Here is a 17519-nt window from a genome sequence, read left to right on the forward strand (position 1 = left end):
TGCAAAAGAAAAGTAAATATTTGGTTTACTTAAAAATCACTGCTTAGCTAGAACAGCCTTTAAAAAAGCTACTGGCAGCACTAAATATTTCAGGTGAGTGTGTCTTACTGAATAAACTCATTAGCCTTACCCACTGCCCAGAAATAGTTTTGCCACAAATAGTCAATCTCCTTTTGCTTTCATTTTGAAATGGTAAGTGGAAAAGAAACATGAAGACTGGACAGATTTGGAAAAGTATGTGTGAGTTACTCAGGCTTTAGGAGAAGCGTGTTTATCGTGTTTTATATCAAAGGAAAATGCTGGCAAAACCACAAAAGCAACAATTATTTCTGCAAAAATTGTTTGTTTTCAGCTGGGGCTGAAAAATATTCCAGCAAAATCTAGAGTCCTCTGTGAGAGCCACAGAAGCTTTTCCATGAGGTGGAGAGGACAAGTTTAGCTCTGCTTGAGCAGAGGACGAAAGGCCACTCACACTCCCAACCCTTCAGCGCTCTCCACCTTTCCTTGGCCCTAGCGTGCCACGAAAGCCAGGCAGAACGAGATAGAGGTCCAAGAGAGGGTGAAAAACCCTTAGAGCTACAGTAAATTGCGTGACCAGGATTGCAGTCAGGAAGGCAGTGGTAGTTGGAGTAGAAAAAGGACTGTGTAACTAATTGCTTGTCTGAGGACAACACAGAATTCATTCGAAACTTGAGGAAAAAAATAGCAGTTCCACCTCACCAAGCAGGCAACAGAGACTCCTACAGTGAACCAGTGGCAGAGCAGCTCTATGCTGCATACAAGGGATGTGGGTATGTTGGGTTGTGTTAACAAAGCCTTAAACCCAAGAGACAGACCAAACCACAAAGTACGTAGTTGTAGTTGTATTGTTTTTTAAAACTCCTTTTTCATAAATCTCTGAGATAAACTCTTCTGAAGTTTGCTTTTTGAACAAATTGATTACCGCTGGTATTGGGCTTGGAATCGTATGAAGCTTCAAGTCTGCTGAGTGATGGATACACAGAGAAAATGAGGAAACACTGCAGGAACCAAAGAAAGAACATGGACAGAGATGTATCAGAGAGCTGAAGTTTTCCTTCAGCCAACCCAGATGATTACAGCAGCCTTTCCCACCTCTCAGATAAATTTACCATTTGCTAGAGCTGAAGTAATTCCCTCAGAAGACATAAATGAACATTTGTGGCAAAGGCCAGACTGGTTTTCATTGACGACAAAGCTCCTGCTGCCTTAAAAGGGGTGAGAATTTCACCTGTGTGGCACCAGCTGTCCCACTGCAAATCGCGTCCACCCTCAGACTCCTGTGTAGCCTACAGCATCCATGCCCTGTTGAAACGTTGCATCCATCGGCCAACAAAGCACAACCCAAAGCAGCTCATGCAGTTGGTTCAAAGACATAATTGACTCCCATAAAAACATTATTCCTTAAACGTGACAACACTCCACCTCGCTCACATTGCTTGAAGTCCCTTCCTTCCAACACATCAGACGTGTTGTGTACCAGCAGCCCATCGTGGGGCTGAGATCCACTTCACAACTCAAGAAGCCCACACCTGCACTCAAACCTGCTGGTGCCTACCATACACCCTGTACTTCAGGAAGCAATATATTCTTTAGGGGCTGTTGACTTCACTGACTTCCTGTGCATTTTAGGAGAAAGACCCAAAAGACTGTTCTTGCAGTGAGGGCAGGCCGCTGGGCCTGCTGCAACACACCCTTAAGTTTCATGCACTCATGTGGTTCTCATCACAAGGACAATAGCAAAATAAATGATTCACGTTAAACTGTAGAAACTCCTTGTTTTAAAACATAGGCTCATCTAGGGGACAAGTTTTCCACTTCTGAATCTTTTCCATAATTTATTGCATTCAAGCTTAACTTCTGAAGATAATGACTCACCGTCTAATTTATTGACGTTCATTCTGAATACGTTGGCAGCAATTCACACACACAAATCACTCAACTGCTAGCCAACTGTGTTGGGCTTTTTTTTAAAGATATTTGACCATTATTTCCAGAAAAACTTTATAATAATCTCTTAATTGCTCCATTATTAGACTATATTGAAGCTCACAGAAGCAGTGAGAGACAGAGCCATTTTTAGAAATTCCCACATGCAGAGCTGCATCTCTTTACTGAGAATCACAGAATGGTGGGGGTTGGAAGGGGCCTCTGGAGACCATCGAGCCCAACCCCTGCTAAAGCAGATTCCCTACAGTAGAATGCACAGGAAAGTGTCCTGGCAGATCTTGAATATCCCCAGAGAAGGCATGACCTCTCTATTTTTTACATGACAGGCCAGTAGCTTTAACTTGTTAGGTCATTTGCATTAGTTTTGTATCCAAAACAACCATTTATAAATGAAAACGTGTATGAGCAATCCTCTCCTCCAACCCTGAATATTTTGGTATTAACAATATTGGAGAAAACAACAAAACAATAAAACCAGGAAGACGTTAATCACAACTGAGCCATTCTAAATGCTTAAGGCCATCAGAAAACCATTACTTCAGGATGCACCCTTAGTGGGGATTCACATGCAGGCAGTTAGCCTGCATTACACGTGTTACTGCAAAGAAAGTGTACCAGCATATTTGCAGCTGCAGTCTCCTCGTGTTACTTTCCACTTCTGTAGTACCTTGCAGCTCATCAGCTAAAGCCAGTTATAACCACGACAGTCATTTTTCTTATTTTAGCAGTGACAAAACTGCATAGAGAAATCACTACTTCCATTCACAGAGGGAAATATCCAGGTGTGCCCATAACTGTTTAAGCAAAAATAATTGAGCACACCTGCTTGGATCTGATGCACTTACTTCCAGAAACAGGTCTTAATTCATCAATTACTCATTCCACGTAGATGAGCTTCAACAAATGAATTCTCCTCCTGCAAGTATCACAATTGCACCATCCTCTTAAGCAAACACAGCATGTAAGATATTAGGGAGTGCTGAAGCACACACCCAAAAACTTGTTGGGAGACAGCAAAACAAAGGGATTGTGACATTTAGGCTTTGGGTTTTGTTCCCTTACAAAGTGCTTGGAAGGGTCTACGGTACACCACTGCTGTCCTGCAGTATGTCAGCTATTGCAGTGGGTTGACCTTAGGCTACAGGCAACTGCCCACCCAGCTGCTTTCTTGCTGCCCCACGGGTCAAAATTAAGACAGGGAGATTGCTTAGCAGTTACCATCTGGGCAAAACAGACTCAGCTTAGGGAAAATTAAGTTACTGCCAATTAAGGTAGATGTGGGTAGTGGTTGAATTTCTCTAGTTCCATGAGAAAAACATATTTTTGCATTACGGCCTTTTACAGTTTGAATGGTTTTATCTCATTTCTTCAATTCTCTCAAACAAATCATATTATAAACCACTGCTTGATGTGATCAGTTCCTCAAGACAGCTAAAAAACTATGTACCACAAGTATCTTCTTTCCCAGTCAGACAAGATGGCTTCTTTCCATCTCCAACCCTCATTTTCAGATCCTGCCTCGTGTACTACCTCCTCTGGTTTCATTTTGTCTGTTTTATGTTTCTAAATTAAGTGAAATACTTTTTTTTTTTTTTTTTTGCAAAGAACATTTCTTTATGTTGCACGCCAGTGATTCTATATTAATATCATGCCACGCTTCAGCCTCTATTGGGCTTGTACAGCTTTTTCAAGATAATATTTTTTATTTTTAAACCAGGTCTTGATAGAGATAGGACAGCTTCTTTAGGACAAGAAGCAATTCTCATTTGCATCTCATTCTTTTATTCTTAAAAAAGGCACATTATATAAAGATCACAAGGAGTGTGGACTTTGAATTTTTCCCCAGTACAGACCGTGTATGGAGTACCTGGGCACAGTACATATTCATGAGTGAATTTAACAAATCCTGTTTTACATTTCAAAGGTTCAAGTTCAGGCTCTGCCTGTTTGCATGTCTGGAATGATATGTTAAACTGCCCTCGGGGCCATGCTTGAGAAACATTTATCACACTTCACAGAGAATTTCCAATAAAACACATGTTTTATCAATCACCAGAAGGTCATTTGGGTCTTAGCTCTCTCTCATCTTCTCAGAATGGAGAGTCTTTGCTGAATGTTTTCCAGCAGTGGTGATGGGCAGTGCATTTTTTAATTAAAAAATTATTAAAAAAACCAGAACAACCATAAAACACCGTCAGAAAAGAATAAAACCAGAGCACCTCCAATAGAAATGCTTTCAAAAGCAATCTAAAAATGAGAAGAATCCTAGACCGTTATGATCCCAGGGGCTCAGTACCATCTGTTTTAGTATCAAGTATCCTGAAAGAAATGGTTTTTCAAGAAATAGTAAACCACTGTGGCTAAAGCTCTGAGCACTTGTTCTTTGCACTTACACCAAACTGTGGTGAAGTACTGCAGTCATTTTTCAACATCCTACATCGGAGAGAGGATGGGTTTTAATTGCACGGGGACTGAAATACAGACCAGAGATGATGGACTAATCAGTTTTCTTTGGTTCTTCATAACATTAAAAATGCTTGTAATAAAAGATGATATAAATAGTGTTGTGTCCCGTAACTGCAGAAGGGAAAAAAATATGGCAGTGATGAATCTCTCCTCCAATTCTCACAAAGTAAGAAAATATTGATCCTTATGACAAAAGTTAATTTCATATGGAGAACAGTTCAGGAGGGTTTCATGGCTAACAGCAAAAATGGCAGAGCACATAACATTAAAGATGTAAGTGTCAGTTCGCTGAATCAGTGTCCCAGAGCAGCTGAGAAAAGGGTTCTGCAAAGAGGCACAACAGTTTCTTCTCCTTGTTTATCAGTTTCCATGTCATCTTCATTTAATTTAGAATCTGTACTACTGCAGATCAATTTGATATGGGTTCTTAACATATCTGGCTCTTGTGCTCCAAGCCATATGTCCCCGATGTAAACAGAAGTCAGGAATACTGAAACAGCTATGGAAGAATAAACAGAAAACAATCAGAACATATGTTTTTAGTTCCACATAGCAGTAACAAAATAACCCACTTTATCTAGACAACTGTATTTTAAAAGCTTCCTAACTGTTTTCTAGGTGGAATACGTGCGAGTTACTCACTCATACAATGCCAACTACCTTCCCCATAGTAAGGAAAGATCACAGTTTCCTGTTAGCACACCCTGCCAACATCTTTAAATAAAAACGTCTGGAATCTGACCTGTGCCTTTTGCAATCCAATGGGAACAATGAACAGTATTTGGATCAGAACCCATATGGATTTATTTGTTGCAGACTATTTTTCCCCTTGGAGTCACATTTTATGTACCTCACTCAACTCCATTAAAATCCCAGAAGGGAAAGTTTCTTTCAGGGAGTATGACTGTTGTAGGTGTTTCTGACACAGCCATATTCTGTTCTGCCAACCCAAATGCCCATACCACCTGAGACACAGCTCTCACATTGTTCAAGTGGTAAGCACCAACAGACACAGAACTCCAGTTATGAGGAATAAAAATACCCATGGAACAACCTATTGTCTATCACAACTCTGCCTTGTAACGTGATTAAGAATCAAGTTACCCTTCTTGTTCACATCCTCTTCTGTCATTGCTGACTGGCACAACGTTTTTATAAGTTCATGACAGCTGTTGTTAGTCAGGCCCTGAGCATCCATCAGGTGAAGCATGATTGAACTGAACAAACAGAGCTCTTTTAAGTGTCCCACTGCCCCACTGCTGGCCTCACAGATCCGACTGTAAAACTTGAAGATGTTGTTCCTCAGGGTCTCATCCCTGAGCACCTCCTGCACTGCCACTGGGTGCGGCAAGATGCAATTCTGCAACCACTGCAGAGTTAATGAAACATTCTGCATATTGAGGCTGTGCTCAACCATGGACTTCACCAGCCATTTCGTTACTATGCATGCGGATGCACAGGTCAGACTGACTGTTTCATCTGCAAGGTCAGCAGATTTGAGGAGTTCCTCTGGATGTTTGATAGGCAGCGCTGGGAAAACGGGCTCCCAGTGGACAAATATGGCACTCAGATCCTCTCTGCATTTCTCCAGCTCGGAGACATTCAGATCTGCAGCCATGCAGTCTTCTTCTGTCTTTCTCCTTTTCTGAGTGCGATGACGAGATGAGGCTTGGGATTTGCTCTTTTCTTTAATATTTTCTGTAAGAAGAAAAACAACATCACAGCACCAGGTCCTCCAAAGGACTTCTTTGTACCAAATTATTCAGGAAAGACTGGATCAGACTTTCAGTTGCTAAAAGGGTAAGCAGTAGCCTCATTTAACAGCCTACACAACAACTCAGAGCAAATAGGCTACAGTGACTCCCATACTGAAACACCCTTCTGAATTGGATCACCTAACTTTGAGGTGAACAATAAGGCCAGTGAGGCCCTGGCTCAAAGCTCTGTGAAATCATGGCAGCATTTCAGAGATCTACAAGATGCAGTTTTGCCAGTAAGGTTACATTATCTGCCCAGGGAATCTGTGGTGCCCCATCCCTGGAGGCACTCAAGGCCAGGTTGGATGGGGCCCTGGGCAGCCTGAGCTGGTGGGAGGCAGCCCTGCCCACAGCAGGGGTTGGGGTAGGTGGGCTTTAAGCTCCTAGCCCAAACCATTCTGTGATTTTATGACTATTTACACCAGATCATGAGAAATTCACACACCACAACTCTTTGGGCTAGTGGAGTCACAGCACGCCAGCTCAAGGAAGGAGACATCAGCATAGGTAAACTTTTTAACAATGCAAGCTAAAAGAGCAAAGCATACCCTGCTCCAACATAGCTGCATCCTGACTGAGTGTGGCTGATAAGCGTAGGATGTGAATTTTTCACATACCAAGTGCACGAAATCTCCAACTAAGTTTTATTTTAAAGCTCTTTCACTTTTTGAGAATTGACTGCTCTAAAGCTTCCAGAATAGTGTTAAAATTAGGAATCACTACAATAAAGATCTGAAAATGGGCTTCCCATTTCCATTCCTCCTCCTCCAAGCCACATCTGATTGACTATAGTTATTAATACTTCTTTCTAGGAAGCTTGCCTAACTTGCATGGTTAGCATACAGCAATTCTAGCAATATCTCTTTAAACGTTAGTACTTACTAAGCAGTTCTTTGATCTGGTATTTCTGAGCAAGATTCTGCACATCCTCTTGGAGCTGCAGGTCTTTTTCAATGACGCTCCACTTATGCAACAACAGCAGGATGTCTTTGTTTGAGAGAACACTGTCATTCACAGTGAATCGACTCATTTCTTTAAAGGCCTCCCCAACAAGAGCACGATACCCCAGCACAGAACTGAATGTAGCAAAAAACTGTGCCAGCTTGGCTTGATCTAAATTAGTCCTATAAAAACAGAAACAGAAGCGCCATGTATTTTTCTAGATGCTAATGAGTAAAATGCAATAATAAACACAGGTTTTCCTCCTAGTCTCCTCTTACAATTCTCCACTTCCATTTCTCAAGGTACCAATATTAACTTCATTCCCACTTCATGCTACTGGGGTCTGGCATACAGCTCATGGAACACAGCCTTTGCCTTCCCAGCTGTAACAGCCAAAGACATACGGCACACAAGGAAGAGGCCAGAGGTCTGGCACTTCATCTACACTTTATTTTGCACGTATCATCAGAATTTTGAGAAAATAAGTAGAGCTTCTCGAGGTTGTGGCAATACTTCTCTGCACGAAGAGCCGTGGGTGCTATTAGGAATTCAAACAGAACTGTTTATCTACCTGTTTGCTTACTGCTATCCCTGCTGCAGCTGCTGCACGTAGGCTCATTGAGTGTGCTGGGTCTGCAGAGAAGGGACTGACACCTAATTAATATTGCTGTGTAGAACCTTGCATGACTTTGTATAATTTGCAGGCGTGGTTCAAACACAAAGAGAGCCCAACGCATTGGAGAGCGTGAAAGATCCCTGCAACAAACAGCACCACTAACTGCAGATGCTAATCCAGAAGTAAAAAACAGCTTAAAACACAGCAGCTTAAAAATAGCTAATTACTATGTAGATGTAGAACTTGATGGTAACCATGCAACAGTTGTCATTTTGTTCCCAGTACATTACAGCAGCTATGTCTTCCTGAAAACCTCACTGAGGTTCATGAGCTAACATTCAGACTGAAGGAGAGAAGAGCATTACACTCAGACATTCTCTCAGCCTTCATAAATTTCAAACTAGACAGAGCACAGTATGCAAACTTCTTTAAAAAGAAAAACAACAACAACAACAAAAAAAACTTACCGAATGAGTTTAACTAAAGTGATCAAAACATACAGAAATTCGTTTACAAGCTGAATAGGAAGAAGCTTCCTGTTCTCCTGGGGCTTTTTCTTGCTTTCTCTCTTGCTTCCTATATTTGTCAGCCACAGAGTATGGACTAAGGAAATGATTCTGTTTAGCAGCTTGCTTTCCAAAAACCTGAAAAACCAACAAACAAAGGAATAAATACACATAGGGAAGATAGACTTTAACCAGAAACCAGCTTGTCTTCCAGAGAGGACTACATTCTAGTGCACAGTGGGAGCAACTACTTCACAGCCAAGACCTGTCAGGGCTCAAGGCCCATGAAGCCCCAGCAGTGGAGACCTAGGCTGCTGCCTGCCCTCAGACAGTGGAAAACCCAGCACCTCCTTCTGCCACACTGCAGTTGTAATACACTGCAGTGTGTTACAGCCCTTGTACAAGGCTAGTGATTGCTGACTTGCACCTTTCATTACAAAGCTTTGTCAGGCAATCCATTCAGTTGCAGCCACTGCCACCATTTCCTTAAAGCAATTGCTGTTCAAGACATCTTGGGTCCTTACATTCCTAAGGCTTTAAGCAACAACAGCAATGCTTACAGCACAGTATCAGCCACATTTATTAAGGAGGTAAAAAAAAAAAAAGAAAGAAAAAAGCAATCACATTTTTGCACAGAGGATTCAAGAATACTCATCAAAAGGACAACCACCAAGTAACCACTGGGTGCCAGAAGCCAAATCCACAGTCTTCCAAATATACCAAATGATATCAAAGAGAGGTGTTTGTCCCTAGTACCAGCTCCTGAGAACTGTATGCACTCTGCTGTTACCATCGTGGGGTATTCAGTGGGACCTGTTCAGGCTGATCATAGCACAGATGATCCTGACAACTGGCTTGAATCTGCCATGAGAATCTATGCAAGAGAGACTGTGCACATACACATGCACGCGTGCACACATGTCTTGGAGAAGCAACTGGAGTGTTACAGTGAGCTCAAAATCAATGTCATACAAGTACTCTGTCAGAGGTCCTACAACAGAGTGGGAGGTGTGGGTATTAGAGAGATTCAGGTACACAAAAATAACTTATTTTCTTTCTAAGGTTTTCAAAAACATGAGACTCTTCTCCTACTGGAATTTGGAAGTCCCCTGATTTTGTTTTTAGATACACAAGGAAACACTTCAGAGTTCAGCAAGTTCTGCCAGTACAGCCTTAGGTGCCAAATATCAAAGCCACTAACAGAGTCATTTCTGTATCTGTCACCCTTTGTTTTCATATTCAGTTGCATAATTATTTCCTGCATGTGGGACAGTAGAATTGTTCTCATTTCACCAGTATTTCCCTAGTTACCTTTTCTCCAAGATGTGCAGTATCCAGGTTAGGAGGCTGTGGTCTTGTATCAGCTCATAAGCAGCTCTGGTAACACGGGCAGCATTCTGTAGCACCTCTAGAATGTGATTCTGAAACAGAACATATAATTTGTTCTTTACAAAATTAGAATATAGTCAACATCTAGTTACTACTCATCTTTCGGAAGGATGTAATTAGCAATCTGACTACTATCCGGAATCTAATCAACTTAAAATATATTCCCAAACACCATGTGTTCAGGGAACAAAAGACGTTCTCCTTCCAATGTTTCATACACACAGACACCCATCTTCAAGGAAGCCCTTAGGAAGCAAGACAGCTTTCTCTCTGTCCAAGATGTTCATAGTTAAGTGAGATACTTTAAACAGAGTGAATTTCTCGAGGTGGACAGTTATAATCTTAAGAGCTGATGGCCTCTGAACTTTCTTCTTCTTAATGCACTGCACAGATAACATGCTAGTTAGAGTATCAACAAAACTGAAGTCTCCAATGTTTTCCACAAAGCAGAAGAAATAAGACTGTGCAGCCAGACCATCAGCTGATGAAAGCTAGAGAAGGGCCCCATCCAACCTGGCCTTGAATACCTGCAGGGATGGGCACTCCCAGCTTCCCTGAGCAGCCTGTGCCACTTGGGCAGGGTCCTCTTCTAATTTCAGGGCCCATATATGTGACTGGTTTATACATAAGAATTTCCCTCTTCAACACATACAAAATCAACAATGAAAAAATTTTCAAGAGGGAAAGGGAAGAATCAACTGATCCATTCTGCTTCATATTTAAGATATTCAAAACATACTTTATTTATTTATCTTTAAATTCTTACCTGAGAGCCTTCATCACACAAAGGACTGTTGAAAAAGGAAAGAATGACATGGAAAATCTTCTGGTAGTCGTAGAGCTGGTAGCAGTGTTTATCACGCAGCCCTTCCCCAAGAAGTCTGAGAACCCAGTCACGTTCTATTTTGTGCTACAGGTCATAAAAAACAGTACCATCAGACATTTCAGAACGATAGCTGCTCAGTAAGCACAACAAACCAGTAGCCTGGGAATGCCAGCACAGATCTCAGCAGCTTCTTCTGAACTTTTCCACTTTTATCCCCATTTAATCAATAACATCCATCAAGAACAGTTACTCGACAGTCCAAATATGCACTGACAATGGGACTTGTAAAGTTGCTATTTCTAAAACATCTCAATCAAACTCCAGTGTAATTATTAAACTCAAATGTGAATTGAATTAGCTGGGGCAGAACATTCTGCTTGTTGTGCTATACAGTACACAGCACAACTCATGATTTCATTATCTGCTCTTATTAAAAAAGGAAAAAAAAAGAAAGCCAGAAATAATACTTCCTGTTCAAATATAACACAGAGCAATGATCTCTCTAATTAATTATCTCTGAAAGAATAAAATGTGATTGCACTTTTGTGTCCTTTTTGTATTCTTTCTGGAAGAATAAGTGGATATCTATGAAGGGGTTCTTATGTTACCTCAAAGTCAAAACTGTAGAAAAACTGGAAAAACCCTGGTACTTTCCTCAGGTCCAAATACTGGTGTGACAGAAGGAACCTGTTGATCTTAGTATACATGTGCTCCTCTGTGAAGAGAAATAATGGCTGGTTATTGAGGAGGAGGACAATGTACCCAATATACAACCACACAGAAAAATAAATGGAACCAATATTTTCCAGTTTTTCAGCTAGCTGTCAAAACAGTGTGTTAGCTACAGCAAAGAGAGCTTGTGCTCTAAGGCTGACTATATTGTTTGAGCTGGACCAGACTACTTAGAGGGGAAATTCAAACTCAACTATTTTTTCCAGGGATGCTGAAGTTTGGTCAGGCATCATCCCATAGGGCAAACCAGGTATCCCAATAGAGACAGCCTTCCAGACATGTTCAGTATAGTCCTATGCACATTCATAGTCACCTCACAACTCTGTGGCATCAGCGTGCTTGTGAAACATGGAAATAATGTAAGAAAAATGCTACTGAGCAAATTAAAAGTAGAAGCATGTGTCACATCAACGTTTCATAGACAAATGGTATTTGAAGGCCTCAATTTCAGGAGTAGTTACATACAAGCTCTCTTGGAGATTTGCATGGGTGGCATATCAAACAAGGTGAGAGGACAAGAAACAACGGACGTAAGTTAAAACATGACATTTTCAGACTAAACGTTAGGAACAACGTTTTCCCATTTGAGAGCAGCAAGACAGTTGTGCAGCCTCCCATCCTTGGAGGCAGTCTATGATTCAGACTAGAAGACTGGATGTTTCCTAAGGTAAAGCCCTGAGCAAAATTATCTGCCTTCAAGGTTGGCCCTGCCCTGGATAGAGCATCTAGCTAAAGATTTTGTGAGGTCCCCTGTAAGCCTGATGCTGTTTCTCCTTTGCAAAGGTAACTTAATTGATTCACTGTCTAAGGACAAAGGGTTACTCAGGCCAACTGACTCTGATCTGCTGAACAGGACACACAGACTTTCACTCGTATAGTCCTGTAATGATCCCCACCCCAAAATTCCAAGGAGGTGGAGTTGTCATCTTCAGTGGACACAGGAAAAAGTCACTTCCCAGTCTTCCAGCAATATGGCAGTCCAGGCAAACACTGAAAGCTTTTCTCAGAAATACAGGAAAGTGTACGTCATGACTGCTGCCACTCTCACAGTAACTCAGCCTCCAATGTCAACCAAGGACATTACTCCATGCACACCCACTCTCCTCTTTAACATGCCAGAAATTCAACATTCTATGTGCAATAGATTACAGTACCTGGCTTCAGCATCTGCTGTGCCACACGGGCAATGTAGAGGGTTAGGGAGAAGGTAAATCTGAGGTTTTGCTGCCTGATTCCATTTTGCACAGCATCCATGAGATACAGCAACTGCAGCAGAAGAACCCAGGGAAAATAAAGCTTGAACTACCACCCAAACAAATACAACAGCAGAGTATACATACAGAAGTTAAGGTTTTACGATATTACGAAGGCCATAATCAAATACCAACCCCACTGGGATTTCTGTTCCTACAAATAAAAATGTTATGGATTTCTCAACGTGTTTTCCCCTCTTTTTCTTCCCAATGCATATAGAATCACAAACACAAAAGTGATAGAGGACAAGCAATGGGACAGGGGATAAAAAGCTGCTTTGGGCACTTACCACGTGCAAGCAGGCAGGTGAGTAAGGCAGCAACTCTCCCTTAAGTGTCTATGACCTAAGATGTCTAACCTGGCAAACTCTCAATGGAGCTCAGCCTTACCTGTTTCTGCTCTCGAAAGCGAGCTCCTTCCAGATGAGAACGAAAAGAAGCCAGGACAAAATATGCCGCTGCTCTCATGTTGGAATCATAGCTGCTAAGGGCAGCCACCGTTAGGCCCAAGGCATTGACTTCAACAAACTTCTGACAGGCCACTAAACATTCTGTGTGAGCAGCGGAAAAAAAGAAAGAAAAACATCCAGTGCATCATACTCACATGTTGTAAAGTATATAACAGCACTACAATCTTTACTAGAACTTCCACTCAAAAACACCAATTACTAGATCTACTTCCACGAGCTCTTGTTTCATCACAGAGCCATACGCTTCTTCAGCTAACAAAAGCATCCTGCAAATCACTCAGCAAGAATTCTTTAATAGCACTGAAGTTAAGGTGGTTTCTCATTTCTTTGAGACAGACATGAGTCTATCTGGCAGACCACACAAAGTTAGCAGTAAATTCTCTTAAGATATCTCATATCGCACTGTTTCAGGAAAGCTAAGTGCAAGAAAGGAGGGAAAATTATCTTCCTCAGTATTGTCTGGGTGCTTGTTAAGTCCATCATGAAAGCAAGATCAGCAAAGACAACAGAAAACCTACCTGTAACTAAAGTGTTTTCAGTATACAAGGAATAAGAGAATAATATCTAAATAAGTCATTAGCCACTCCAGAAAAAGTACTGTGATCATGCAAGCATGGGTGATTCTGCTGGTAAGGCATGTTCCTACTGAAGTGCCAGGCTGTAACCCAGCAATGATCAGTAACCAGCCAAATAGAAAACACCCTTGAGCCTATTATTTATCTTCCATAGCATTTTGTCACCAAGATACTGAGTTTCTTTTTTAGGGGCTTGTATGTTCTTGGGTTGTGCCATTTCTACTCATTGGTGGCTGGCAATGACTTGATGTAAAACTTCCAAACTACCTCCCGTGTTATCTGTATTTAACAGTGACAAAGAGATTGATTAGGAAAACCATCCCTCACTGAAAACATGCAATAATAATATTTTCTATCCAGCTGACCTTGGAGAGCGCACTGAACAACTAACATCAAATAACAAGCTATTATTAAAAGAAAAAAAAGAAAGTTCTGTCTCTGACATACAGTTTGTTTAAAGTACCTTGAGAATCATGATGGAGGAGCTTTCCGCAAGATGGTTATCAGAGCTAAACTTAGATAGAACTTGCTATCTGCCCAACTCCAGACTCACTTTTTACCCAGTTCGCATGAAACACCATGCAGTAAGCCTGCGTTTATAAATCCAGCAGTTATACAACAGCTGTGCACAGGGCACTGTGCAGCCAGTACAAAGAGCAAATAAATAAAGAATGAGGAATTCCAAAAGCAGCTGACACGGTTTAGGAGCACCATGGGACTCAAACACACAAATCACTTGTACCTTTTAAAATGCTTCTTTGGGAACACACAAAATTACACAGAGCAGTTTGCAACTATCCCTAAATACAGGATGAGGACATACAAAACAGAAACTTGTTCACTTAAAATGTAGGAGTTTAAGTGAACAAAAGACCAAGTGTGATTTCAATGATAGACAGTTACCAACCCGCTAATTGCTTGTGATGTTGTTGTTGTGGAAAACAAAACCCATTAGCTACACAGTGGTTAACCACAATCAGCATCAGGAGGGAGCTGGTTGGGAAATTCCTTATGATCTATTTCCCACTTTGATTTTTAACAGCCCTTGAAATAGGCAGTGTGCAGGTGAGTAACAGCAGGGATGTGCATACACAAAGCAGTCACAAAAAAAAAATCTAAGTGAGGCTAAGCAAGTAGTTTTCAAGCACCATGTAGACCTCACTAAACTTTCCAAAGATACTGAACACAGGCATAGTCACATCCATGATGGCCCCACACATCTGTGTGATGGACTGCAGCTGGGGCACTGTCCTGCCTGCTCTGCAGGATACAGCTCTCCATATTCACCAGAAAATACACAACCTTCCAGTTGGGAATATTCTCTACTGATCTCTTTTATGCTTGTTTTATAACTGCACTGCCCTGTTTTCTGTACTATACGGAATAAAGTTCAAAAGGTAAGATAATATAAATCTGTACCTAGTTTTTAACTCTCCTAAGCTGTTTTTAGTTCCAGTTTAAAAACCTCTCATCATTTTAAGCAGATCAGCCCTTCTACACAGGGTTAAACAGCTACATTTGAAAACATTATGAGGAAATACTTAGTGTTCTGGAAAATAACAGCTTGGTGCCTATGCTGCTACATAGTTATAAGTACCTAAATCCCACTAGAAATACTGCACTATTTGGAAAAGTACTTTAAAAGGACTTCAAGAGCAATTATGCCTGGCTACCTTTTAAGCCACTCTGAAATTACTCTGCAGTTCAGTAGGTGGTTAAACCATGTATATATTTCTCCTTTCCAAAGCAAGCCATGTGATTTCTTTGAAGTATTAACCCTCAGACTTCAAATAACAGCACTACAGATGGATCCATGCAGCTCCCACAGCAGAATAAAATGAGACAAAAATGTCAAAGAGGGAACATTCCATTTACCTGGTCTGGTCAATTCACTGAAGAGCTGAAGCAGAAAACATGGATCATAGAAATCATCAAGATCCTTGACACTTTCATCTCTATACAGTGACTCTTGCACCTCCTGAAACCAAATCCAAAACAAGATGATGTAAGGAACAACACTGATTTCCAGCTTGATTTCAAACCATCCCAATCATCTCATTCCACTAGACAGCAGCAATTCTAAATCTTGCCAAATCTAACACAACTTGGGCCAAGGCAGGCTTCAGTTTATACTTAGCTTTCACTAACATGGTTTCAAAATTATCAGAAAAAGATAAAGAAGCATGTTAGCAAACTATCAAAGACAAAAAAAGCCCACCATCAGTGGATACTTGGACAGCCAAATTTAACAATTTTAAAAGTCAAATTCTGATGACAGTTACACACGGCAATATATAATCACGCCTACAGACAAGATGTGGTCTTAATGCAAATCATTTGAAAAATAATTCTTTCATTTCAAGCAAAATAAAATAAAATAAAAACGCATTCAGCAAAGTGCTCCTAGCTAATTAATTCCCCTTTATGAATGTAAATGTCTATCCTGATGTAAACAAATTGCAATATATTACATGAATGCAAAAAAAAAAAAAAAAAAAAAAAGGACTGAAGTGAAAGGCTTTTTATGCATCACAAGAAGGATAATTCAGCAGCCTAAGTCACAGCACCTCTGATGGCAAAAGACGGCGATGCTGAGGGAAAGACAGAACTGTCTTCATCATCTTATCTCGATCGAGCAGACACAGAATCTCCTCCATGCTTGGCTGCTGCCATAGCGACTTCCCTAGACTCTTGCAAGTCTTGTGATGTTCCACAGCAGCTGGACCCCACAGCAAGATTCTTAAACATTGTTAAAAGTAAAGGCATTAGTCAACAGGCTGATAGCACCAAGCAAAAAGTAATTACAGAGGCTATAAATTAGTATTTAAATTTTCCCTTCACTTCTTCTCATTATTCTGTAGGAACTTGAAATTAGAACTCGTTTCCCTGGCAACACCTTTTTCATCCAAAAGCTTCTCAAATGCAGTCTGAGGGTGTCTCATTAACTATTTCCTAACCTGGTAATTCAAGTCAGAGCTTACGTTCTCACAAAAGAGGCTTCTTCTTATAAGCTGTAAATACAGGTAAGAATGATAGCAATTGCATGAAGAGAGTGATCAACATCTAGTCAGTGAAGGTTGTCTCAGCTGCAGTGATATTTCAAACCAGCATCACAGTGCTTCAGTGACACAACATTCTTACACTCCTCTCCTGAGTTCCTCAAACCCCACTTACTGTACTGACACTGATACTGTCATTTACTATGTGGGTACTGCCACCAACATGCCCCTCTGTCAGTGAAGCAAGTGGTGGGATGGCGTTGGGCTCCTTATCAACCCTGTAACACAAGCTGGGATCCTGCTGGGTATTTACTTTTCCTGAATGTGCTCTATATTCACTCAAACTCTTCAGTGCTGAGTAGCCAGTGTCTGGTCGCCAATTCACTTCAGGGTACAGTATGAAATTGTTTCTCCTTTAAAAAGATTATAAATGTTTGGGGTCCTAATTGCCTCCGAGAACAGTCTCTTCCACTTAACATCCTTCCACTGGCAAACACTTTTGGTACAGGCTTATGCAGCATGCAGCTACTGCCAGAGCCCTTGCTTCTGGAAGCCATTTCAATTGCCTTCTAACAAGAACTTTCATTTACTGTCCCACATGAGATAATCTTCACAGACTATGTAGTCTCAGGCAAAGCTCAGGAAGGAAATCAGGCTTCTAATTAAGAGTCCAGTCCCTCTTCAACTGCCTGAGCTGGTACTCTAAGTATCATTTGAGTTGGAAGAGACTTTTAAAGGCCATCTGGTTCAACCCCCCCCTGCCATGAACAAGGACACCCACAGCTCAGAGACCTGTCCAATCTGACCTCTAGCTATATGCACCTTAATACAAGAGGTTACACATCACTTCTTCACTGGCATCTTCCTCCCCTCTACAGCAAATGGCTCTAACAGAACGTCATGCACACAGGGGCAAGAGTACTGAAAAGGGCAAGGGTTATGCTGAGTAGCAAATGATGTATACCAAGAGAACAGGAAGAAATCCTACACTAGAAACTAGCATATTGGCCTTCTAGTGAC

The 17519-nt window shown here is 41.2% G+C and overlaps 1 protein-coding gene across 2 annotated transcripts in view; it reads right to left on the reverse strand.

Annotated features, from left to right (window-relative positions):
* Positions 1–3727: 3727 nt before the first annotated feature.
* The window catches only part of URB1 (URB1 ribosome biogenesis factor), a 45002-nt gene continuing 31210 nt past the window's right edge, over positions 3728–17519 (reverse strand). For both annotated transcript variants that reach the window (XM_085241907.1, XM_085241900.1), the window contains 11 exons: positions 16068–16239; positions 15376–15478; positions 12846–13006; positions 12357–12468; positions 11079–11185; positions 10411–10554; positions 9567–9676; positions 8217–8393; positions 7074–7315; positions 5539–6132; positions 3728–4933 (listed from right to left, as the gene is read on the reverse strand). In XM_085241907.1, the coding sequence (XP_085098033.1) occupies positions 4728–4933; positions 5539–6132; positions 7074–7315; positions 8217–8393; positions 9567–9676; positions 10411–10554; positions 11079–11185; positions 12357–12468; positions 12846–13006; positions 15376–15478; positions 16068–16239 (2128 nt within the window). In that variant the 3' untranslated portion in view covers positions 3728–4727. The remainder of the gene's footprint in view (positions 4934–5538; positions 6133–7073; positions 7316–8216; positions 8394–9566; positions 9677–10410; positions 10555–11078; positions 11186–12356; positions 12469–12845; positions 13007–15375; positions 15479–16067; positions 16240–17519) is intronic.

This window comes from Meleagris gallopavo, chromosome 1 (assembly GCF_905368555.1).
Source record: "Meleagris gallopavo chromosome 1, MGAL_WU_HG_1.1, whole genome shotgun sequence".
NCBI lineage: Eukaryota > Metazoa > Chordata > Aves > Galliformes > Phasianidae > Meleagris > Meleagris gallopavo.